The following is a 25163-nucleotide window of genomic DNA, read 5'->3' on the forward strand; positions in this document are numbered from 1 at the left end:
GATCACTTTGAGACATGCGTGCGCAAGCATGTGCGTGCGTGAGTGCGCGCACACACACACACACACACACACACACCTGGCTTCACTGCCTGTCCCAGTGAAGGGGAAAAGGGGGCTGGGAGGTAGCCACAGATACATTTTTTTTTTTTTTTTTTTTTTTTTTTTACGTTTTTCTGAAGCTGGAAACAGGGAGAGACAGTCAGACAGACTCCCGCATGCGCCCGACCGGGATCCACCCGGCACGCCCACCATGGGGCGACGCTCTGCCCACCAGGGGGTGATGCTCTGCCCATCCTGGGCGTCGCCATGTTGCGACCAGAGCCACTCTAGCGCCTGGGGCAGAGGCCACAGAGCCATCCCCAGCGCCCGGGCCATCTTTGCTCCAATGGAGCCTTGGCTGCGGGAGGGGAAGAGAGAGACAGAGAGGAAAGCGCGGCGGAGGAGTGGAGAAGCAAATGGGCGCTTCTCCTATGTGCCCTGGCCGGGAATCGAACCCGGGTCCTCCGCACGCTAGGCCGACGCTCTACCGCTGAGCCAACCGGCCAGGGCCCACAGATACATTTTGAGTTGCCCAAACCCTGTGTTGAACCTCAGTGCAGATATATAAGATAGCAGCATGATCCACACCCCGCACAGCAAACAGATCTCAGGAGGCTGCAGCCTTCACAGTCCCTCACAGGGCAGTCGGCCGGGATTATGCGGGTACCTAGGACAAGGCTGCACAGTCCCTAGTGACCCAAATACCTCTCTCCTCTTCCTTCTGGGAGAAACCCAGTGCCCACACCTGTACCAGGCCTGGTGCTGCCCAAACAGACTCCTCACCCAGAACAAACACCTGCCTCCAGGACTAGCCTAGCACGGCCCCTGTGGGTCAGCTCCCCACCTGCAAGGCTCCAAGACTTACCCAGAGCAGAGAATGCAAGAGTGAAGGTCCAGCTGCCCCCCAGCCTCAGGTCAGTCTTGCCCTGATGGGGCCCTCCCTGTCTCAGAAGACCCCCTCCTTCCTGGCTGCAGCGTCCTAGTCAGGGACAGCAGCCACGGCTCCAGGAGGGACACAGAGTCAGCTCCTGGACTAGCTCCGGGGAAGTGGACCCTGTCAGTGCCTTTTCCCAGCACCCCCAGCCCTGCCCCTCTTGGAGGCTCCTAACCCTCACCTCAACTACCTGCCCTTTCCAGGGCCAGGTGGGCCTTCGTTCTCCTCCCAAGGACACAGGAGACACAGGAGAGACCTCAAGCTAACTCTCGGTGCCTCCACCTGGTCCTAGTCCAGCGCGTGCCCTGGGGCGGCCTGCCCCAGCCGCCACCTCCGTGCTGCCACCCGGCGCTCTCCTGGCTGGGCTCCTCACCTGTCTCAGGTGAGCGGGGCTGCGCTCACGGCCCGCTCCCCCCACCCGTCCTCGCAGCGCCCTACCTGGTGCGGGAGCCGCCTGCTCTCGGCGCGGCCCAGAGCCCCGGGCTCCCAGAGCGGGGCCCGCGCTGGGGCCGGGGGGCTCCCCGGGGGCTGAGGGCCGCAGGGGGGCCCGGGCTCCAGCGCCTCGCAGCACACCAGGCTCACCGTGCAGCCCATCCGGCCGGGCGCCCGGCGGGCCGGGGCCGGGGGCGGAGACGCGGGCGCCCCAGCAGCTGGCCCGCCCCCCAGCCCGGGGCGCCTCCGACGTCGGGAGGGGGACGGCGACGCCCCCAGCCCGTCCCCTCCCGCAGCTTTCTCCGCCGGCACCGCCAGGAAGCGGGGGAGTACAGGGCTGGACGAGGGGCGGTGACACGGGCGTCCGGAGCAGCCAGTGACAGAGGGAGACCCGAGGGCGGGGACCGTGGGGAGGGGCGGCGGCGGGGTCGCGAGGACGGGGCGGCGGACCCGCGGAGGAGAGGAGCGCACGAAAGAGACCGACGGCGCGACGGAAGAGGAGGAAGCAGATAAGGAGGGATAATGAGGGACAGACGGGGAGACAGGAACACGGGGGACCGAGAGGGGGGACAGCGCCTCTGCACAGGGGACACCAAGTCCGGGAGAGGGAGAGACAGGCCGGGAGTGGCGCGCGGCGCAGGAGAGCAGAGCCAGGCGCCTGCCGGGGTTCCAGGCGCTTTCTGGGGGTTGTGAAACGGGAGTCCTCCCAAGTGCCTGCTCCCTATTCTCCGCCCCTGTACCAGCCTTTGGGGCACCCCAGCCAGAAAGACAAGGACCAGTCACAGCTTCAAAAAGGCAGAGCGCATCCAGGGTGGAAGGGCCTCAGTCGACCTGGGCAAGCACCTAGCCCATTCCTGAATACAGCATCTCACCAGTGGTCACTTCCCCCCTTTTAGGGTGAGCACCAGGACTGGGAGGATGGCACTGATGACCAGAACTCAGGGGTCTCTCTCAAAAGACCGAAGTAAAGAGGAGGAGAGAGACACGTGATGGGACCCTGTTCTCTCCTCCCCACCCGCATCCCACTCCAACCAAGTGAGGGTAAAAACCGGCGGAGCATCAGGTGGGCCAGCGTCGCAGACTCTTTGTGCCACCTGGTGGTGAGAAGGAAGAAAGACAAGAGCAAGTGGCCCGCGATGAAAAGGGAAGGAAACTTGAACAGCAGCAATTGCTGCTCCCCCGCCCCTGGGTGAGTCTGTTTTCCGCCAACTAGTCATCCTCATCTCAGCCATTCTACCCTGGTGCCCTTGACGCTGGCTCTGCCACTTCTGCCCCTCAACCTTCCGCTTCTCCTCCCCTGAGCAGGGTTTCCCCTGCAGGGTGCTGGGCTGGGCCTGAGTCACCTCCCCGGCAGCGGACTCTGAGAAGGCTGTGCTGGGACTGTAGTCACAGCGGCCGCTCGGTCTGCAGTGTCTGCTCCCCATGCCTCAGCCAGCTAGGCCTTCCCAGGTGAGTAGAGTGAGTCCAGGGTCTGGGGGAGGCTGGAGAAGAGAAACGCTGCCAGGAGCGGGGAGCTGAGGGACCTCAGTGGATATAAGGTTCGGGACAAGAGGCATATAAGTGTTCCTGGATTTCATAATCAACCTGGGCTGCAAGGGACTTCAGAGGCCCCAAGTTCAAACCCTTGGTCTACATATGGGGAGACTGAAGCCCAAGAAAGGTGAGTGATGTGGCCAAGGTCGTACGGCCAGTTTTCGGGCCAGGATGGAAACCCAGGTCCCCTGACTCCAAGCTGTGTTCCCTGAACACCACCCTCCACCCTGCCTCTTTACTCTCGTTCTCCGCTCCTGTCCCCTCCACTGTGCCCACTGCTTCTTCACTGCACCCACCCTCAAACTCCCGCAGGCACAACCTGGGCGGCCGGACACCTGGGTTTCCCACCCCATGCCCAGGCTTTTCTGCAGGCTCGCAGAATCAGCCCACTGGCCCTGGGGCGCCATATTCATACTCTCTGAGGCCCAGGATCCACTGGGGGTGGGGACAGGACAAGCTGAGCTTCAATTGGGAGAAGGCAGCAGGATTAAAACCGGGTGTCCTGCTCCCCACACCCCACTCCCAGCTCTAGGGGCCCACCTTACTTCCGCCTCCCTCTCTTCAGAGAACACACATTTTCCACTCAGCTGGGTCCCAGGAAAGGATGAGACTGTATCTCAAGGATGGTGACTCTCTGGCATGGCACCCGGTGGGGGAGAGGGGTGATGTTTCCTCAGCCCAGAACCCACGTGGCACGAGCACTAATGAGGTCACTCACATTGAGTCTGGGCTGAGAGCACGGGCCCTGCGGGCACACAGGCCCAAGTTCAGATTCTAGTTCCACACCCTAGAGCTTTGTGACATTGGGTAAAAGACAGCCTCTCTGGGCCCCCTTTTCTCCTTGTACAGAATGGAGTTGATAACCTCCGAGGGTTATTGTGGGGGCGGAATGAGACAAAGACGTCAGGCACCCAGGAACTGCTCCACACATGGAGCCAGCCCATCAGCCTCCCACGCCGGCCTACAGGACGGAGCTGGGTGTCACCCCACCGGTTTGCTCCCTGTGCCCTACAGACATCCGCTCCTTCTCTAGGTTCCGGGTCTTCCTTTGTGTAAGGAGACGATTGGACCGCTGAACCCAGAGGCTCCTTCCTGGGCTGAACCGCCAGAGCCACAAGGAATCACGTCATTTTCACTCATGGCAGAAGAGGGGGCTGCCCTCAAGGTCACCAGGGACCTGAAAGGTGAGTGTGTCCTGGAAGGTTTTCTGGAACTGAACTGGGAGATAAGTGAGGGGTCTTGGGAGCCTCTATCTCCAGGAACCACAGTCCCTGATGTCTGATGTCCACTATCGTCCTCACAGCTGCTGTCTCTGCCATCCTCCAGGGCTACGGGGACGGGCGGCCGGTGACAGATGCCAGCGCTGAGCTCCATAGACTCTGTGGCTGCCTGGAGTGGCTGCTGCAGGTGGGCCCCCCCTGCCCCTCTCCTCTCTCCAGGCCCAGATGACCAGGAGGGCCTTACCAGATACTGAGTGAGGAACCACCCTTCCCTCTCAACCAGCTAGTCCTTCCTGACATCTGACCTCACTCACGGAGGCTGTCACCATAGCCTGGGTGGTGAGGTGAAGCAGGGCTGGGGCGGGGGGCAGCCCCCAGGCTCTGAAGACTAAAGTTTCAGAGGCACAGATGTCGCAGGGCTGGCCCTCCTTGCTTCTGGCCGGGGCCCCAGTCATCACTCTCAGGAGCTGTTACAGAGCACGTACTATGTGCCAGGCACAGCCTTCACAGGGCCACCTTATTCAAGTCTCATTCTAGCCCCCTGAAGTGATTCATGACCTGCCCGTCCTCCACATACGCACACCCTTCCTACTTCTCTCTGTGTGTGTACACGTGTGTGGTGTGAGTGCATATATGTGTGTATGTGTGTGGTGTGGGGTGGTATGGGGGTGTGTGTGTGAGGTTTGTGTATATGTGGTATGGGTGTGGGGTGTGCATGTATGAGTCACCTGCCAGTTTCCTCCATCTGTTGCCCTCCCGTCACACTGGCCTCCTGATCTTCTAAAGTGCACCAGCAATGCAACCACCTCAGGACATTTGCACTTTCTGTTCCTTCTTCTTGGAATGCTCTTCCCCCAGAAATTTAGGTGGGACACTTTCTCATTTCCTTCAGATTTCAACTTGAATAGTACATCATCGGTAAGGCTTTCCCTAGCCACCCTAATCTAAATTTTATCATACACGTATATTACACACACCACACATACATACATGCATGCACATACCACACAATTTCTATTTCCTTTCCCTGCTTTATTGTTTTCTCCTTAGTATTCAGCATTATCTAGCATCGTATATATTTTTGCATATTCGATTTGTTCGTTGTCTGTCTCCCCTTCCAAGATGTAAGCCCATGAGGCCAGTGTGTTCATTGCCGTATCCTCTGGACTTAGAATAGGGTTGGCACATAGTAAGTGCTCAATAAGTATTTCTGGCATGAATGAATGAATGAGAACACTGAAGGCTCAGAGAGGGCAAGCAGCCTGCTCCTGGTCACACAGCCAGAAGGAAAGGCCAGGCCAGGCCTGGATCCAGGTCTGTCTATACAAGCCCTTTCCCCCTCTTCCACATAACCGCTCAGCGTGCTAGAATGTGAAGCAGGTACTAGCAGGAAGCATTTCTCTGATTCCTTTCCCTCATCTTGCTTCCAGTTTGACCAGAAACAGCAGAAGAGCTTCCTGAGGCCTCGGAAGGATTACTGGGGTTTTCTCTGCACGGCCCTGTGGCGGCAGCGGGGGAACACGGAGCCAGCGTGCTTTGTTCACTCACAGGACAAGGTATTCAGGGCCACGTGGCGGGCAGGCCGGCTCCAGCATGCTGGGGTCCTGCCACCAGGACTCTGACAGGGATCATTCGGGAACCAGAGAGCACAAGCCTGCCCAAGGCTCTTTTCTCACCCACCCCAGCTGCACGGACCGTGGACCCCTCTTCTCGTCCTCACCCCTTGTTAGCACCGCCTTCAGCATCCCTCTCGCCAGCCCCTTTCCTCCCGTAGCCTCAATGCCCGTGACACCCTCTCCGTGCTGGCCGAGCCCCCCTGTCCTCACACTACCCGCACTTTGTCCCCCGTGCACTCTGCAGCTGAAGACCCCCCTGGGAAAGGGCCGTGCCTTCATCCGCTTCTGCCTTGCCCACGGACAGCTGGCCGAGTGCCTGCAGCTGTGCCTTCTGAACCCGGAGCTCACCAGGTGGGGCTGCCGGGACATGCTTCTACTCACACCGTCTGAGCCCACTGTCTCTCCTTCGTGAAAGATCCCCCTTCACCTCCAGAAGGATGGTTTACTATCAAGGAGAGAGTAAACAACAGAGATGAGGGGAAAGTCAAGGAACAAAGAGTAGAGGGGAGGTTGGAACCCAGTCCCGGTATCGTCACGATCCTTAGGCCTCCTGCTCCCCAAGGGCACGACCCTGCCTGTAGAATCGTAGCATCGTCCCATTAAGGTGTGCAGCGGAAGTGGCTTCCCTGAGCTCGGGGTGGCAACAGCACCGGGGCCAAAGGCCAAGTGCCAATCACTGTGAACACAGGGAGTGGTACGGCCCCCGGAGCCCTCTCCTGTGCCCTGAACTGCAAGAGGACGTCCTGGACTCTCTCTATGCTCTCAATGGAGTGGCCTTCGACTTGGACCTGCAGCGACCAGACCTGGATGGGGCCTGGCCCATGTTCTCAGAGTGAGTGGGCATGCGTGGAAGGAAGCCTCTTTCCATACCTGCCGCCAGTGCTACCACCCCTCCCTCGCTGGCCCTGAGCCCTCCAGCCTCCAGCGCCGTCCCTTTCTCCCTCTCTTCCTGCTCCCTGAGCCCCTGAATCTCCACCCCCTTAGCCTTCTGTTTTCCCAGCTTAACCTCACTGTCCCAAGGTGCTGCAGAGAATGCACACTCTGCAGAGCTACTGGCTGGCTGGGGCAGTGTTAAAGGCATGACTGTATGGCGGGCTGTGGGGGTGGAAAGAAGGCTGGGATGCCGGATGGCTGGAGAGGGAGTTGCAGGCATGAGTGTCGGAGGGCAGGAGAGTGGATGGGGTGGTGGAATGAACGGGTGGTCGGAAAGATGGCATATACAGCATCCAAGAACCGGGACCACTTATGGAGAGAGACCCAGGGTCTCCCTGCTCCTGTCCCTTTCAGGTCCTGCTGCTCTAATTCCAGCCGAACCCAGGGAAGAAGACCCAGAAAAACCAAAGATTCACCAAAAGAGGTGCTTCCGCCTGACCTTCATTCTGAGTTGCCTCTTCTCCATCTCTGCCGGGACCCCCCAGGTTGAACAGCAAGTGAGCTCTGCACCAACTGGACAGACAGAGAGAAAGGCCATGTGTGGACCTGGGGACTAAAGACCCCCCAAAAAGCAAAGGCTCATATTCGTAAGATGGCGGGGATATTAGCGAGAGAAAGGGACCGCTGGCGCCATCTGCAGGAGCCAGCAGGACCCAGGGGAGGAGAGGGCTGGAGAGGGTCACCAGAAGCTGTGGGGAACAGACCAGGGAAACACCTCTTCGGGACAATTTACAAATGCCTCAACTCCGTTCAGGGAGCGACTGAGGAGCCAGATCACTTGGTTTAAATCCTAGCTCCTCCCCTTACTAACCGTGGTCCTCGGGAAAGTTATTTGTCGTGCTTCGCAGAGCGATTTGTGAGGCTGCACGGAGACAGACCACGTGTAGCACAGCAGGGCTCCCGCCGTGTGCTCGGGAAGTGGTAGTTTGCAGTTACCATTCTTTGCACCCTCTCAGCTTCTGGGCGCCAGATACAGATACTATGAGGACTCAGTCTCTGACCTGAAGGAGTGCCAGGTCTGCTCAGGGAGACAGTCCCTAAAGGGCCACGTTGCCACATGACACATGAAGTGCAGTGATGCAGACATGCCCAGGGGGACGAGGGGCCAGAGAAGGCTTCTTGGCGGAGGTGACTCTTAGCTGGCTCTCGGTCTGTCTAAGCTTTCATCACAACCCTACAAGGCAGGAATTATTATTCTCGTTTCGCAGGCCAGGAGATACAAGGAGGGCGGGATCGGAGGAGAGGGGTGGGAAGAACTTAGGGGAAATAGATCCATGCAGAAGATAGAAGATAGAAAAGAAGGGAGAGAAGGGCGTGGGCTAGAGGTGAGGGAGAAAAGGGCACCGAGAAGCACTGCAGCCCCCTGACCGGGTCACAGCTGGAGCTTCGGGTCACATCACCTGGTGTTAACAGTCAGATGCCTCAGATCTGCTGAGTCAGCGTTTCCGGTGGAAGGCCTGGGAATCCATATATTGAGCAAGCCTGTTGCAAGGGGGCTGTGACCTTTCCTCTGCCCTAGCTTGGTGAATTGGTGCTGAGAGGGATGGTGATGGGTTTGGGGGGCTTCTTTGCAGATCTCAGCTGTCAACGGAGGCCCCACAGGAGCCCAGCCAGAGGAGCCGCACCCCAGCCTAGCCAGCGGTCGGCGAGATGCACCAGAGGAAGACCAGTTGGCTGAACTCCCGTCTGAGCAACACAGGCATCTTCCTCCCTTTTTGGAGAAGGAAGATCCCAGGAGCCTCAGGGATGCTCACAGCATGTGGGAGCCAGACGGAGAGGAGCTGCAGCAAGACCAGGAGACGGGAGCCCCATGGACGGGGATCTGTCTGGAGAACTCAACACCCCCCATCCAGGGGCAGAGGGAGGGGGCCACGCAGGCTCTGAACAGGGCGGTAGGGACGGAGGCTGAGGGCAGAGGGATCCTGCTGAGTGCAGAGGGTCAGAGAACAGCAGGGGGCGCTCACGAGAGCAAAGCAGAGCATGGTCTTGTCCAGAAGCTGCTGGTCCCCGGGTCCAGGGGGACAAATGAAGACTCAATGTCAAGGAACAGGCAGCGGCGCAAGGTGGCTTGCATTCTGGGGGAGCCCAGTGTCCTTCAGGTCCTGGGAACAAAGGAAGATTCCACCACAGAAAAGCCACAAGAGCAGACGGGAGTGACCGGTGTGACCAGGAGGGAGGAGCAAGCAGAGGTGGCCTTGCAGGATGTGGTCAAGGTGAGGGCAGCTGAGCTCTGTTCCTGCCATTCTCCCCGCCCAGACTGGCCCACAGTCGGAGGTCTTTGCTGGGAGCCTGAGAACCGGGCCAGCCCACAGGCCAGTATTTACCGGCCCGCAGAGGACTATTATTATTTGAGGATGTCTTTTGACAGCCAAGCATTCTTCAGTTCACCATAGTCCTCGCCTCTCCCGATTGCCTTACACCAAGCCCGCGCTATTCATCAATACCACCCGCCTAGCCCCTGCAGGCGTTGCATTGGAGGTACCTTTCCAACAGTTCTTCAGGGCAGTTGCTTGTTTTCGGGTTTCATAGCTCTCCTTATTGGCAGGTTTCCTGCCAGTCTGTAAACGCTACTGTTCCAGATCGCACCTAGCTGCTGTTGTAGGTGTCCCCTGGAGGTCACCCAAGGCTGTTTCTAAGCCTTCCTTCAGCCTCCGCCCTAACCGGAGTCTTCCAGGTCCTTGAGCTTTGAAACTCCCACCCTTCGGTGAGGGAAACTGGTGGCTCCAGGCTCGCCCACCGCAGAGCCAGACACCACAGCTCCCAGTGCTGTCCCCAGCCCTGCCCCCACCCAAGGGTGGTCGCACATGGCCCGAGGTCTCTTGGGGAATTGTCAAGTCGTTCTCTGGGCTGGGGTCTCTGCTCTCCTTCTTCAGCTTCTCTTTTCCTTCTTCCCCCCCTCCCTTCGCCTCCCCCAGAGCCTCAGGTGTGGGCTCCAGAAGACCAAGGAGCAGGCCCAGCACCAGGAGCAGCTGCTGAAGGAGCAGGAAAGAGAGCTGAAGGCACTGCAGGAGCAATTCAGCAGGTAACCTTGGTAACCACCAGCACACACTGTCCTGGAGGCTGGAGGGACAGGAGGGATTCCCTGGTTCCTGCCGGCATCCACGGTCAGCAAGCATCTTCCTTTTTTTTTTTTTTGTTTGTTTGTTTTTTGTACTTTTCCAAAGTTAGTCAGACAGACTCCCGCATGCACCCAACCAGGATCCACCCAGCATGCCCACCAGGGGGTGATGCTCAGCCCCTCTGGGGCGTTGCTCTGCTGCAATCGGAGCCATTCCAGTGCCTGAGGCGGAGGCCACAGAGCCATCCTCAGTGCCAGGGCCAACTTTGCTCCAATGGAGCCTTGGCTACGGGAGGGGAAGAGAGAGACAGAGAGGAAGGAGAGGGGGAGGGGTGGAGAAGCAGATGGGCACTTCTCCTGTGTGCCCTTGCTGGGAATCGAACCGAGGACTTCCACATGCTGAGCCAACGCTCTACCACTGAGCCAACCAGCCAGGGCAGCAAGCATCTTCTGAGCACCTTCTGTGCACCAAGCGCCATGCAGGTCAGTTGGAGGCTCAGTTGGGATGCTGAGGCACACAGAGCCTTGTTCCTGCTCTCAAGGGCTCCCATCCTTTACCCCCTGGCCCGCCCTCCTTCACTGGCCTCCATGTGCAGCCCCCGGGAGAGGTCCACACATCCTGTCTCTCCCTTCCCTTCCCTCCTCATCTTGGCCCCTTCCCACTCCCTCTTCTGGGCCGTTTCTCTCTCTTTGCAATCCACTCTGTTTCCCTTCTCCACCACACTCCTGTCCCTCTGTCTCTCATTTCCCTGCTCTCAGTTACACAACCGCTCTTCGCCTTCCTGATAATCATAATCATAACTATCATTTACTACATCTCTGGCACTGTCCTAGGTGCTTCCTCATGACAGCCTTGTGAGGTAGGTTCCCTAGGAACCCCCATTTCATAGATGAGGAAACTAAGACTCAAAGGTGCTACACAACCCACATAGTTCACCCTCCTGCTATTTCAGCAGCTGCTCCTGGTGCTAAAGAGTCCCATGATTCAGGTCCTAAGTGAATGCAGGGGCTTTGCCCACCCAAGCGCTTTCTCTGGGGATCAAGATAGGCTGGAGGGAGCAGCTGGGAGGCTTCGGGGAGACCACTCAGCCCCAGGCTGCTCCCTGTAGCTGGGGAGCCCCTGTCTCCTGGATTGCCATCCTGTCGCCTGTCATCCCATCCATCATTCAGTCACAAACTCTCAAAGTGCCCACTGCCAGGCCTGTTCTATGTGCCAGAAATCCTCTTGTGGATGAAACAGACACAGTTCCCACCTTTATGGAACTTATATTCCAGTGGGGGGAACAGACAATAATATGATTAGCAAGTAAAATATCATACATGGAATGTCAGATTGTGATAAGTTCTAAGGGGAAGAAAAGTAAAACAGGGGAGGGGACTAGGCAGTTCGAGGGGTGATATTAAACAAGGTAGCATGGTCAAGGAAGGCGTCCTTGCCAAAGTGATGTTTGGGTAAAGATCTGAAGGAAGGGAGGCATGAGCTATTTGGATATGTGGTAGAAGAATGTTCCGGGCAGAGGGAACAGCAAGAGCAAAGGCCCTGAGGTAGGAATGAGCATGATGGGTTCTAAGAACATCAGGGAGACCATCATGACCCTAGTGAAATGAAGAAAGGAGGGCTGCAGGAAAAGGCCAGGCAGGTAATGGGGACCAGGTTAGGGAGACCCAACTAGGCATCAAAAAGACCTTGGCTTTAACTCAGAGTGAAACAAACCATTGAGAGTTCTGAGCTGGGAAGGGACATGATGTGACTATTTGTTTTAATGTTCAAAACTATGCCATTTGCTTTTTTAAACAAGTCAATGGTTTTCAGTGCAGTCACAAAGTTGTGCATTGATCACCACAATCAATTTTAGAACATTTCATCACCCCAAAGAAACCCTGTACCTGTTAGTAGTCACTGCCCATTTTGTCTTGACCTTCAAGCCCTAGGCAACCACGACTCTGCCTTCTGTCTCTGTAGATGTACCTGTTCTCGACTGACCTATGTTTCCAAGGGCTCTGTGAAGCTAGTCTGCAGGGAAGCAGGGGTGGAAGCAGGGAGACCAATGAGGAAGCTACACCTTCCCTTCCCATGCAGGGGAGGGCGCCATGCCTCATACAGGTACTGCACTGGTGGCAATGCAGGTGTGGAGAAGCCGCTGGATTCTGGATCAACTATGAGGTCAGGCTTCCTGAGGGATTAGATGTGAGGTCTCAGAGGAAGATGGAAGTCAAGAATGACTCCGACGGCCTAGCGTGCGGAGGACCCGGGTTCGATTTCCGGCCAGGTCACACAGGAGAAGCGCCCATTTGCTTCTCCACCCCTCCGCCGCGCTTTCCTCTCTGTCTCTCTCTTCCCCTCCCGCAGCCAAGGCTCCATTGGAGCAAAGATGGCCCGGGCGCTGGGGATGGCTCTGTGGCCTCTTCCTCAGGCGCTAGAGTGGCTCTGGTCGCAATATGGTGACGCCCAGGATGGGCAGAGCATCGCCCCCTGGTGGGCAGAGCATCGCCCCTGGTGGGCGTGCCGGGTGGATCCCGGTCGGGCGCATGCGGGAGTCTGTCTGACTGTCTCTCCCCGTTTCCAGCTTCAGAAAAAATGAAAAAAAAAAAAAAAAAAAAAAGAATGACTCCGAGCTTTCTGGCCAGGAAAGCGAGAGTCACACTGACCATCTGCTGTGGCAGAGCAGGTTTGTGGGAATCCTGGGAAGTTGAGTTGTGAGCATGTTGAGGTTGAGACACCTGTTAGACACCCGAGCGGAGCCTCTGGGAAGGCCATGGGGTGTGGAGTGCAGGAGAGACACATAGGCTCGGGGTCTCCTGAGGAGTCATTGAAATGTGGGTGGTGAGTAACAGAAGCTGCAGAAGCTGGGAAGACACCTCACTCCTAGGAAAGGGGCCACAGGCATTGGTGACAGGTATTTCAACACCAGGGAATAGAAGTGCCATGGGGTCCATTTAGTCAGTCAACAGTATTTATTGTGCCACTGTTGCATCAAGAGTGGGGGGTGGGGAAATAATAGTGAACAGACAGGCAATGTCTGCTCTCACAAACCTGGGCAGACAGACAATAAGTCAACAAGTGGAAATACAGTGTCAGGTAGTCATAGGTGCTGGGGAGGAAAATCGCTCCCAAGAACGCGGAGAGAGAGAGACAGGACAGTCTTCTAGATTTAGGATCAGGAAAGCCCTCTCAGACTAGGTGATATTTAAGGAGAAAGCCCAACCATGGGAAAACGGGACCAGGCAGATATCTGGGGACCAGGCCAGGGACCAGCAAATGCAAAGGCCCAGGAGAAGTGTGCTTGGGGACAAGCCGGCTGTGCGGCTAGAGCAGAGGAAGACCCTGTGATGTAGGATGTTGGAGTGGAGTCTTTAGCAGGGGATCTCATGGCCTGACTTAGGTTTTTTATTTTTTAATTTAAACTTTTCTATTTTTAATTTATTGCTGACTTAGGTTTTTAAAGGGTAGCTATGGCTGTACTGAGAGAATAGACTGATGTAGGCAGGGCTGCAGAGCCCCAGGCTAGACGCACAGGGGAGATAGTGCCGACCATCCCAGCAGCAGGCCCCCGAGCAGACTAGCCCGCACTTCCTTTGAAAATACACTTGGGGCCCTGGCCAGTTGGCTCAGCAGTAGAGTGTCAGCCCAGCGTGTGGAAGTCCTGTGTTCGATTCCTGGTCAGGGCACAAAAAAGAAGTGACCATCTGCTTCTCCAGCCTTCTCTCCTATATCTCTCTCTCTTCCCCTCCCACAGCCATGGTTTGAATGGCTCGAGTAAAGTTGGTCCTGGGCTCTGAGAGTGGCTCCACGGCCTCAACTCAGGCACTAAAATAGCTCAGTTTCCGAGCAACGGAGCAGCAGCTCAGACAGGCAGAGCATCGCCTGGTAGAGGGCTTGCCGGATGGATCCTGGTCAGGGTGCATGCGGGAGTCTGTCTCGGCCTCCTCGCCTCTCACTTAATTAAAAAAGAAAGGAAGGAAATACACTTGGGTTTGAGATATGGGACCGTCGGCACCCACATCCTGGCTTTCTATCCGAGTGTCCCTGGGAAACTGGCATTCCCTACTCTTTCTTCAGGGGCCCAATTTGCAAAGGGTGATGTTTGGATCTCTAAAGTTCTTTCTTCCAGCTCCGATGCTCTGTGAGACCTTATTCTCTGTGAGGTACTTCCTCTGTCCTCTGGGTAGAAGCTCAGTGCAAAGTGATTAGGACAGGTACAAATGGAAGCGGTCCTCAGAGGGGGAATGAGGCAAACATCACTCCTCCCCACCCTCCACTTGGGAAGCAGCACTGAGCTCCTTCGAGGCATGCCAGGGGCTCATGAGGATTTTCCCTTGCTCCCACCATCTGCCCACTTGGCACTGATGCCAAAGCCACTGGCAACCGGGGCCGAGCATGGATGCAAGTGTGGAGAGACACAAAGAGATGAGAGCTAAATAAGCCAGCATCCGGACCTCTGCTCCCTCCACTTACCAAGCTGTGTGACCCCGGACGAGTGTTACTCCCTCTCTGAAGTTCCATTTTCTTTTCTGTGAAAAGATGACCATAGTACCCGTCCCATAAATTTGCAAAAGTTAAATGAAACAGGCTATTAAAGCACTAAGCTCAGTGCCTGGCTCATAGTAGGTGCTCAATAGATTTTAATTCCTTTCATGTTCCCTACCGAACTAGGAATGTCTGTCGCTCCCTGCTTAAAAGACTTCAGTGGCTTTCCACTGCACTGAGATTCAAGTCCGTTCTTCTTGGGGCCGCTGAGGGACAGACCAGGCCCTGCCTGCCTCTCCCTCATCCCCAGCCTCTCCTGCCCATGCTGTTCATGGTGTTCCAGCTTCGCTAACCTTCTTTCAGTTCCTCAAACAGGCCAAGTTCTTTCCAACTTGGGGTCTTTGCATGTGCGCTTCTCTGGCTGGACCTGGCTGACTTCTCATCTTTTACATCTGCCTCGATGTCACCTTGTCTAAGAAGACTTCCCTGAGCACCCTCTCCAGTCTCTGTCTCAGCCCCTCATTTGTCTCTGTTGTGTACTTACCTTAATTATTTTCCTGGTCTGTCGCTTGTTTTGACCACTGCCCCAAACACCCATAGGAACCACTCTATGGCTGGCACATAGTAGGGGCTTAATAATTATTCCCTCCCACCACAAAGATACACACTAACCACAATGGTCCCATTAAGACCGGCACGGGCCACACAGAAGCCCTGGGGTCACTGGGCAAGTAAGCTATCTCAGGAAAATAAAACCAGCAGCTAAGAAAGAAACAGTATGAAGACGAGGGGGGGGTCATTAAAAGTCAAAACATGGCCCTGAGCCAATGGTTACACACAAAAACACTCTGTCTTATGGCCGTGGGGACCAGCTCTTTTGGAATTCCAGTGGCTGTCTTTGTGGTTTGATGTCATGGCCCACCCAGTTCTCTTCCCTGCAGCAGGCTACATGGCAGCATTTAAACATTAATATTTCAATAATGGTCAAGCCTCTCGCAAGCTTCTTCTCCCCAAACACGCTTGAGCCCAGGGTCGTGCGCATGCTCGGGCACTTGCGTGAGAGGTCGGGGGCCATGCTCCACCATCGCGACACCTCCTGCCTGAGTGATGGAGTGAGAAGCTGGGACCTTCTCATTTCCAGTACTGAAGCTTTCTTGGAATCTTCTAGGAAGCCACTAAAGACAAAAAGAGAAACAAGAATAGAGCTGAGGAGTTTCCAAACCCAAAGCCAAAACAGAAACTTAAGAAAGCCATATTACTTTTTTTTTAATTGAAAAGACAATGTAGCACAATTTTTCAAAATATTTTAAAGCCAAAAAATTATCCCATATCTTACATCACTTACCTGCCCCTCAAAGACCACAATTGTTTTCAGACACCCCCCCCCAGATAGATGCCGTGATTATGAACATGCCCTTCAAGAAGCTTACATTTTAAAGTAAAAATATATTTTTAAACAATAAATGGAAATGTAGCCTGTCTCCTCTACAGGACCACACAAGACTAGGCTCTGTTTTCATTTCTCTGCACAGTTGGTACGAGTCAGCCTATATGTGTAGTCCTCACGGATGTCAGTCGGGTGTGTGATGCGGTGTGTCTGGGGCGTGGCGTGTGTTGTGTTGAGTGTGTGCAGTGTTTTGTGTTTGTGTCAGTAATATGTGGTGTGTGTATTATTTATGTGTGGTATGTGGTATATGTGTTGTGTGGTATGTAGAGTGTGGTATGTGTTGTGCATGTGTGGTATGTGATATGTGTGGTATGTGTTATGTGTGCAGTGTGTCTGTGGGTATGTGGTATGATCTGAATGTATTCGCTAAGTGTGGTGTATGTGGTATTGTGAGTGTGCCATGTAGTGTGTGTGCTGTGCTATGAATGAGTGGTGTGGGTGCTATATTATAAGTGTATTTGGTGTATGTGTGTGTGTATGTATAATGTGATGTGTGTGTATGTATAGTGTGGCATGTATGTATGTATATGTGGTGTGTGTGTAGTGTGGTGCATTTGTATAATGTGGGGAGAGTGTATGTATGTATGTGTGGGGTGCGTATATGTATAGAGTGGGATATGTATATATATGTATAGTGTATGGTGTATGTGTAGTGTGGCATGTGAATATATAGTGTGGAATGTGTGTATATGTGTATGTATGTATAGTGTGTGCTGTGTGTATCACTTCAACTGCAGGCACCTCCAGCCCCCCAGGGGCTCCCTGCCAGGCAGAGGCCCAGCCCGGCCCCATCCTCGCTGAGCTTTCCTCCTCGGAACCGAGCCTGCCTCCTGTGCGCAGGTGTCAGGAGGAGAGGGCCCGGCTGCAGGCAGCGCTGGAGCAGGAGCGACAGGAGGCTGAGAGGCGGGCCGCGGCGTCTGCGGAGGAGCTCGGAGGGCAGCGCGACCTGGTCCGCGCCATGAAGCGACGAGTGCTGGAGCTGATTCAGTAAGCGGGGACGGGGGCAGGGGTGCGGAGGGGAGTGGGGTGGGGATAGGGGCTGGGAACGAAACCTCTGCTCCATACGACTCTCAAGCGGGGCTCTGGGCGTTTTGTGCATACTAACTCATTTCCCCTTTCAGCCACCCTGCCGTTTATCCCACTTTACAAACCGACTGTGCAAGAGGCTAGCTCGGCCAACTGGGACGCACAGCATATAGATTGCATAGCATCCTCTGACTCTAAGGCACGCCCCCACCCCAGCCCACCCCACATACACACACACACCTACTAAAGTCAGGAGAAGGGAAAGGAGCCCATGAGCTCAGAGGGAATCGGCAGAAGGGGCAGGTTGACCAGTCACATGTCCTACACTTGCCTGCCTTCTGGACTTCTTCAGGTCATTGAGCCTGTGGGCCCATCCTGGGTCAGTGGTCCTGGGTTCCAGAGGCTGAGCTCACCAGAATTAAATCCAAACCACTAAGCTCACTGAGGGATGGAGATGTGCAAAGCCTGGTTTCTGCTCTTCAGTTCAGTGGGGAGACAAGTCACAGATGTGTTATTATTCTTTAGACAGCTCAGGACATACGAGACCACTGCACTCGGGTCCATTAGAATGGGAAGTTGCTGTGGGATCCTGTGAGACTGAATCTTCTTGCACAAAGTCCAAGTGATAGTAAAGATGAGAAAAGGGACAGATCAACCTGAAAAGAACAAACAGAACACTTAAGGAGTGAACTGTCAACTAGGAGGAAGGGAGATATAATATATATGTTGATATATATATATATATATATATATATATACACACACACACATATATATAATTAGCTATGTATCTCATAGAAGAATTTAAGGTAGCTAATAAAAGATACATACAAATATATGGTTGTTAAGGAAAAAATAGAAGATTTTTATAGTAGACAAAAAAACATATGCTCCCAAAATGTTAGGATTGAGGTTAGGGTTAAAACTTAGTTCTTAGTAAAAAGGGTAACACAGAAAGTTGCCTAAAGTTTACTGTCTGTTCAAAGGAAACGTACCCATTTATGAGGAGGGAACAAATGTTCTTCCTAATGCTAAAGAAGTTCATCCTCACCCCCCCCCCCAAAAAAAAAGAAAAAATAAATAAATAAATTTATCCCAACATCCCAAACTACATAATATATTGTCCCTAGCAAAAGCATTTTGGAAGATATGTTCCTAAACAAAAAGTGAAAAGAAAAAACAAAGAAACATGGAGGTTGACTTCTGCATCAAGATGCTAGACTGACCACACATGATTTAGTCTCCATTCTTAGATCTCACTGATTACAAACAAATAAAACTTACAATAGAGAGAAATGTGGAGGAGCCAGCCACAGAGGAGAGATTTCGGCTAATTTTCAGAATCCAGAAAATGAATGGAGAAGTAGATAACGGATTTAGCTCAAATTGGAACTTCAGGGCCCAGAGACACCAGGAACACATGGCAGGAGTGAGATGACGAACAGAAATGAAAATTAACTGATAAAGTCAGTAGAAAGAGCAGAGTACAACCCCTGCTTTCTGACTGCCTCCCCAACTGCAGAACATCCAACAGTTGAGGGGCTTATCTCCTAAGCAAGTAATTTAAAGGTCCTTACCTGAAGAAAGTTGGATGCCCCGAGTAAAAGAGCAATGTGTTCTGGCATTTGATTTTGGTGTGGCAGATAGTTCCCAGCCCAATCCTAAAGGAAAGCCATGAGTCAACCACTCCTGTCCACTAGTCAGAGCTCCAGCAGCTATAATGCCACCTCTTAAACATGAAATGGTTCCCAAGTTTTCGTAGGCCTTTGAGGACAGTCTAGCTCATAAAGGGGAGAGACAAAGGTAAAGAAAGATCCATCTTGGCCTGACCTGGGGTGGTGCAGTGGATAAAGTGTCGACCTGGAACGCCGAGGTCACCTGTTCAAAACCCTGCACTTGTCTGGTCGAGGCACATATGGGAGTTGATGCTTCCTGCTCCTCCCTCCTTTCTCTCTCTCTCTCTCTCTCTCTCTCTCTCCTCTCTCTCTCTCTCTCTCTCTCTCTCTCTTTCTCTCTCCTCTCTAAAATGAATAAATAATAAGGAAATAAAAATTAAATTAAAAAAATATCCTCTTAAAAATTTTTTTTAAAGAAAAAAAATAAAAGAAAGATCCATCTTCCATGAAACAAGATGCTATGAAAAGTGACCACTAAAAGATGAGAAATGTTCTTGAAAATTAATACATCGCCAAAAACTTTCTAAATTCACTAGGATTGGAAGGGAAGATGAGGTAGTCTCTCAGAAAGCGGAAATAAAAAGCACAGAGAGATGGAACACAAGAGAGAAATAATTAGAGGCATAATGAACCAATCTAGGAGTTCCAATATCTTCTCTCACTGATAGGAATTTCAGAGAGAATATATGGAGATGATCAGATAAAAATATGAGAGCCTTGACCTGACCTGTGGTGGCGCAGTGGATAAAGCGTCGACCTGGAAATGCTGAGGTCGCCAGTTCGAAACCTGCACTTGCCTGGTCAAGGCACATATGGGAGTTGATGCTTCCAGCTCCTCCTCCCTTCTCTCTCTCCTCTCTCTCCCTCTCTGTCTCTCTGTCCTCTCTAAAAATGAATAAATAAAAAATTTAAAAAATATATGAGAGCCTTTCCCAGCTCTAATGGACACAGATCTTCAATGTAAGGGTTTCACTAGGTGACCAGCACAGTAAATGAAAGGTGGGGGAAGGCCCACATCAATAGATCCATCGTGAAATTTCAGTAAAAGAAAAATAAGAAGACTATCTTAAAAGACAGGTCACATTAAAAAAGTAGAACACAACAAATGTTAAGAATTGATGGTATAATACTGTCAAGTTCTGAGAAAAGCTGAGTTTTGCCGAAAATTCTCTGTCCAGCCAAACAATGAAGCAAGTGGGGAAGGTGATAAAGGAAAAGACATTTTTCAGATAGATAGATCACAAAAAATTCAACTCCCACACCACCTTTCTTAAGAAGCTAATTAAGGATGTATCCCAGAAAAACAAGGAAGTAAGTCAAGAAAGAAGATGTGGAATTCAGGAGACAGTAGATCTGGCCCAGGAGAGAGCAAAAGGGAGTTCCCAAGATGACATGTGGGCAGCAAGGCCAGGAAGTAGTCAGTCCAGGCAGTAGCAGAAGGATTGAGGGCCCAGGAGAAAACCTCTAGGGAGAAAGAGAATCAAAAAAAATATCTGATATGATGAAGAATTGGGGTGGGCGGAAACAATTAGGCTAGGTTCAGAGGTTGATCTAACAGCGAGCACACCAGGCACACACCCTGGGCCCTAACTTCTGGAGGGCCCTGCAAAACCCCAACTTTACACTTTTTTCTAATGACAAGGGGCCCAATATTTTCTTCTGCACCCGGAGCCTCAACTGACCTTAATCCGCCTCTGGCTATGTTAAAGGCAAGTCACTCAAGGAACAAAGAAAGGCAGTGAAACACACAATGCAATAGACAGATAGTGGAGCATAGAGTAGTACACCTGCAATCTATATAATTTTATTAACCAATAAATTTAATTTTTTAAAAATAAAATGCTGTAAAAAAAAAGGCAATTAGAAAGTCCTAGAAAAACAAGAAATTTCCAAGGGAAATGTTATAGAACATAGCTCTGCGTGAAGCAATTGTGGACTAATGTAAATATATACTAGTCACTGATCTTTTTTTCAATGTTAGAATCAATCTAAAGGCAAAGCACAGAAAACAATTGTAATTATGCAGCAAACATAAATGTTACCACCCAAACAATATTAGGTGTAGAGCAGAATCCAATAGAACTCTCTGTGAAGATGGACATGTTTTATAATTGTCCTGTCCAACATGGTAGCTACTAGTCACCTAGAGTGACTGAGTACTTCAAATGTGACTGGTGTGACTGAGGAACTGAAGTTTTCATTTTAGTTAACTTTAATTAAGTTACATGTAAATTTACATAGCCACAGGTGGCTGGTGGCTTCCCTATTGAACACGGCAGGAATAAATGACAGGTTAGGAGATGGGAGAAAAGAAGGGATGCTGGCATCATTGCATTACAGAATGGCAGTCAAAAGGCACTACCTGTAGTTAATGGAATGAGTGAGAAATAAATGTGTAAGAATATTCTGTAAAAGTCCAGTAGTAACTAATAAAGGAACCAAAAATAAGGATATAACTACATTGAGAGGAAGGAAGAGGACTTAGTGGAAATGATCATAAATGAGCTAAATCCTCTGACATCAAAGTAAGGAGCTCTATAGATGTTCTCTCTTGATAAATCAAGGAGGAAGGACACGGGCATGTTACTTAAACATGCAAGTACTCTCAGGAGAAACAGCTAAAAGATAAGAAGTGGTTTGCCACTGAGAATAAAATGGTGTCTATTGCCTTTTGATATAAGTTCTTCTGTGCTATTCAATTTAACATCATGGGTATGTGTCTTTTTTTTTTTAAATGTATTGTGTTGATGTGGTTTCAAGTGTCCCACTCTATATAACACCCTCCCCACATTGCATGGCGATGTATCATTTTGATAAAATTTTAAAACAACCCACCTTCCTAACACACCCACTATAAAAAAAACCCAGTGAAGATAGTTTTGGAGGAGCCTAAACATACATGACTCCAAAACAGTTTGTACTAAGTGTCAAATAAGAGAAAATAGGCACTCTATGCTATAGGACTGGAGCAAGACAGCCCCAGGGGCCACTGCCATCAGGGAGCACTCCTTAGAGGAGACAGGCTATGAACAGGTTCTTAAATAGTGGGTTAAGGTTATGTTGGGCAAGAAGGACCTGTCACCACCCATCTGGTCTTCCTGGAAAGACTGCAATCTCACTGATCTCTCTCTCTCTGTCTCTGCATTTCTCTCTCTCTCTCTCTTTCACCATCGCTATGTCTCTTTCTCTGTCTCTCTATCTCCCTCTATATTTGTCTTCCCTTCTGTCTGTATCTCTGTCCCTGTCTGTCTCTGCATCTTCCTCCCTGTGTGTTTCTCTCACTGCATTTATGTCTACTTCTCTGTCTCTGTCTGTCTCCCTCTCCAACTCCCTGACTTTCTTTCTCTTTGAGTGGCTGTCTCTCCCTGTCCCTCTTTGTCACTCTCCCCATTTCTCTGCCTCTGTCTTTCTGCCTCACTGTTTTTCTGTCTCTTGTTGTCTCTGCGAGTACATCTCTGTGTGACTCCCCTGTCACTCTCTCTCTTATTCTTTGTCTTTGTGCTCCTCTCTCTGTCCATCTCTGCCTCTCCATCTGTGTCATTTCCAACTCTGTATCTTCCTACCTGTCTGTTTCCTCCCCCTGCCCCCGCCCCTCCATCTGCCCATCAGAGAGAAGGATAGCCTGTGGCAGAAGGTTCAGCACCTGTCTTCCGTGGCCCCTGGATGCTGTGTCGGCTGTAGCAAGCTGTTTGGCCGGTTGTCTCGGCGGTACCCATGCAGGTAATGGGCAGAACACAGTATTCTTCCTCTAGGACAGCCCATGGCCCCCTGCCCACTCCAGGAAACAGAGAGACACTGGAACTGGGCATTTATGAAAGGCTACTTAAGCTGGCCCAGCACTTCACAGAAATAGGAACAAGAACAGTGGAGAAAAGTCAGACAGGAATGGTGTCTGGAAGATGGGACAGTGTAACCCTTCCAAGAATAGGCTGATTAGTGGGCTTCTTGTCTGGGAAGAGATTTCCTGTACAGAGGAAGCTGCTCTCCTCCCCTCCCCCCCGGGAACATGGTGACAGGACAAGCAGCAGGAGAGATGGAAGTGGGCCATCAGGAGAACCTGCCAGTTGGAACTAGAGGACTCTAGAGGAGTGGGGCCCGGGGACACCTTTTAGGAAAGGGGAGGCCTCCTGGGACAGACCCAGGGCTGGTCTGCTAGGAGACGACAAACAGACCGGTGGACTCAAAGATGCGCAAACCCCACGACTCCCTCCCCTGTGCACACCCATGTGCTCCTCACTCTCTCCACCTTTGTTCCCAGGCTGTGTGGCCACCTGGTTTGCCATGCCTGCTCTGTGGATTACAAGAAGCAAGAGCGCCGCTGCCCACCCTGTGCCCAGAAAGGAGAGCCCCAGGTCGTCTGACCAAGACACAGGGAGGACTGGCCGCACCTGCCCACCCTCCCCGCCACCCTTCCGGGACCTCTGATCTGACGAGCAGCTCCTAGAACTTGGCGACTCAAGGCAGACAGCACTTCAGTGGCCAGACTGTGGGGTGGAGAGTGGGAGGAACCGGGCTGGCGGTCAGAAGACTGGTGCGAGTCCTTATCGACCACTGATGAGCTGGGCGACTCTGGCAAAACTCTCAGCTATCCGGGCTCCTTCTGTAACATGAGGAAGTTGGGCACCATCCTCTCTAAAGTCTCTTTGGGTTCAGAAAGTCCCTGACCAAGAGTAAGATCCAATGGCCCAGACTTTCTCCTCCACACTCCCTCCTCACCCAGACCGCCCTCCACAACTCTGCACTGTCTCAGGCTCTTCAGGAGCTTCCTGTCTGGAGTCTGCTTTGGAGTCTGTTATTATTCTGTTTTGTTTATAACGGCTTTTCCAAAGTGCTATTAACATAAAATACACTTCACATAAATTGTACAACTTGATGAATTTTGACTTTCATTTATACCCATGAAATCATCATCATATTCAGAATAATGAACACATCCATCAGCCCCAAAGCTTCCCTGTGCCCTTTGTAATTTCTCCCTGCCCCTCCATTCTCCCCGTCCCCAGGCAACTTACCTGCTTTCTGTCACCAGAGACCAGTTTGCACTTTCTAGAATTTTATATAAATGAAAGCATGCCATCTTATTATTGGGATTATTTTGGGATTCATCCGTGTTGTTGCACATGCCCACAGTTCCTTTTCACTGTTGAGTAGTATTCCCCTGCATGGATATACCACCATTTGTTCACACATTCACCTGTTGCCAGACATTTGAGTTGTATCTTTTTTTAATTATTATTGATTTGAGAGAGAGAGAGAGACAGTGAAATAAATATCAATTTGTTGTTCCACTTATTTATGCATTCATTGGTTGATTCCTGTATGTGTCCTGACTGGGGATGGAACCCACAACCTCGGTGTATTGGAACAGTGCTCCAACCAACGGAGCTACCCAGCCAGGTCTGGGTTGGTTCTAATTTGAAGTTATTACAAATCAGTCTTTTATAATCAACTGGGTACACAACTTTATGTAGCATATGCCTGTATTTCTCATGGGTTAATACCTAAGAATGAAATGGTTGGGTCATATAGAAGATATATGTTTAAGAACTGGAGTTAAATTGCCTGAAAAATTAACTTTCTTAAAATCTATCCTGCTGTGAAGCTAAACAAGATGAAAGAAAAAGAAAGAAAGAAAGAAAGAAAGAAAGAAAGAAAGAAAGAAAGAAGAAAGAAAGAAAGAAAGAAAGAAAGAAAGAAAGAAAGAAAGAAAGAAAGAAAGAAAGAAAGAAAAGTTGCTGTGTTAGATCCTAAAGAGACTGTACATTTCACCCTCCCACCAGAAGCATGTGGGGGTCCCCGTTGCTCCCCAGGCATCTGATGTGGTGGGCAAGACAGGAGGCACAGGCATGGAACTTGAGCCTCTCAGTCCTTCCTTTCCAATCACGTTGGTGAATTGAACAGTCCCAGATTGAGAGTGTCTGGAGGCAGGGACTGAGTCTAGTTGACCCCTGTGCAGTGCTCACTCAGCGAGACTTTTTGTACAGACAGTTGATGAGGATTTGTGTAGCTCCATGCACAAGATTATATCCCCTGACTGCCCAAGAAGATTTATGCAAATTGTGTCATTCACTGGGCACCCAGTTGTGGTGGTTTTGAGACAATGGTAGGATTCAGCCAGTTTGCACCGATTCAGCAGAACCGATACCTAATTTTTTGTTGAGTTTGGCAAACCGGTTGTTAAAATGGCACTTGTAATCAGGGTTCTTTCTAAGGTGGGCGCCTGGGCAGCCACCCAATGTGGAAATAAAAAACTTACATTCCTTACTCTTTTTTTTTTCCTTTCAAAGAGACAGAGAGAGAGTCAGAGAGAGGGATAGATAGGGACAGACAGGAACGGAAAGAGATGAGAAGCATCAATAATTAGTTTTTCGTTGCGACACCTTAGTTATTCATTGATTACTTTCTCACGTGCCTTGACCACGGGCCTTCAGCAGACCGAGTAACCCCTTGCTCGAGCCAGTGACCTTGGGTCCAAGCTGGTGAGCTTTGCTCAAACCAGATGAGCCTGCACTCAAGCTGGTGACCTCAGAGTCTCGAACCTGGGTCTTCCGCATCCCAGTCCGATGCTCTATCCACTGCGCCACCGCCTTACTCTTTTTTGATGTTCATCTGCGCAACAGCGTATTCTAAGTGCCCCTAGTAATGTTCATTTCGTCCATAGGTTAAAAAAAAAATGTTCATTCTGTCCATAGGAAAAAAAAAGTGCAAGTGAGGACGCCAATCAAGAAGCAATATGGAAATATCTTAAATAACAGTTTTATTGTTTTTGTCAGGTATTATT

At 51.6% G+C, this 25163-nt stretch overlaps 1 protein-coding gene across 1 annotated transcript; it reads left to right on the forward strand.

Moving 5' to 3' along the window:
- Positions 1-2526: 2526 nt before the first annotated feature.
- On the forward strand, positions 2527-23165 carry RUFY4 (RUN and FYVE domain containing 4). The gene is made up of 12 exons (XM_066345642.1): positions 2527-2594; positions 3972-4122; positions 4242-4345; positions 5589-5714; positions 6019-6125; positions 6463-6606; positions 7062-7131; positions 8282-8920; positions 9623-9729; positions 16521-16667; positions 21992-22102; positions 22641-23165. The coding sequence occupies exons 2-12, from the start codon at positions 4077-4079 to the stop codon at positions 22741-22743; spliced, it is 1704 nt and encodes a 567-aa protein (XP_066201739.1). The 5' UTR covers positions 2527-2594; positions 3972-4076; the 3' UTR covers positions 22744-23165.
- Positions 23166-25163: the final 1998 nt, after the last annotated feature.

Source organism: Saccopteryx leptura, chromosome 7 (genome assembly GCF_036850995.1).
Source record: "Saccopteryx leptura isolate mSacLep1 chromosome 7, mSacLep1_pri_phased_curated, whole genome shotgun sequence".
In the NCBI taxonomy this organism is placed as follows: Eukaryota; Metazoa; Chordata; class Mammalia; order Chiroptera; family Emballonuridae; genus Saccopteryx; species Saccopteryx leptura.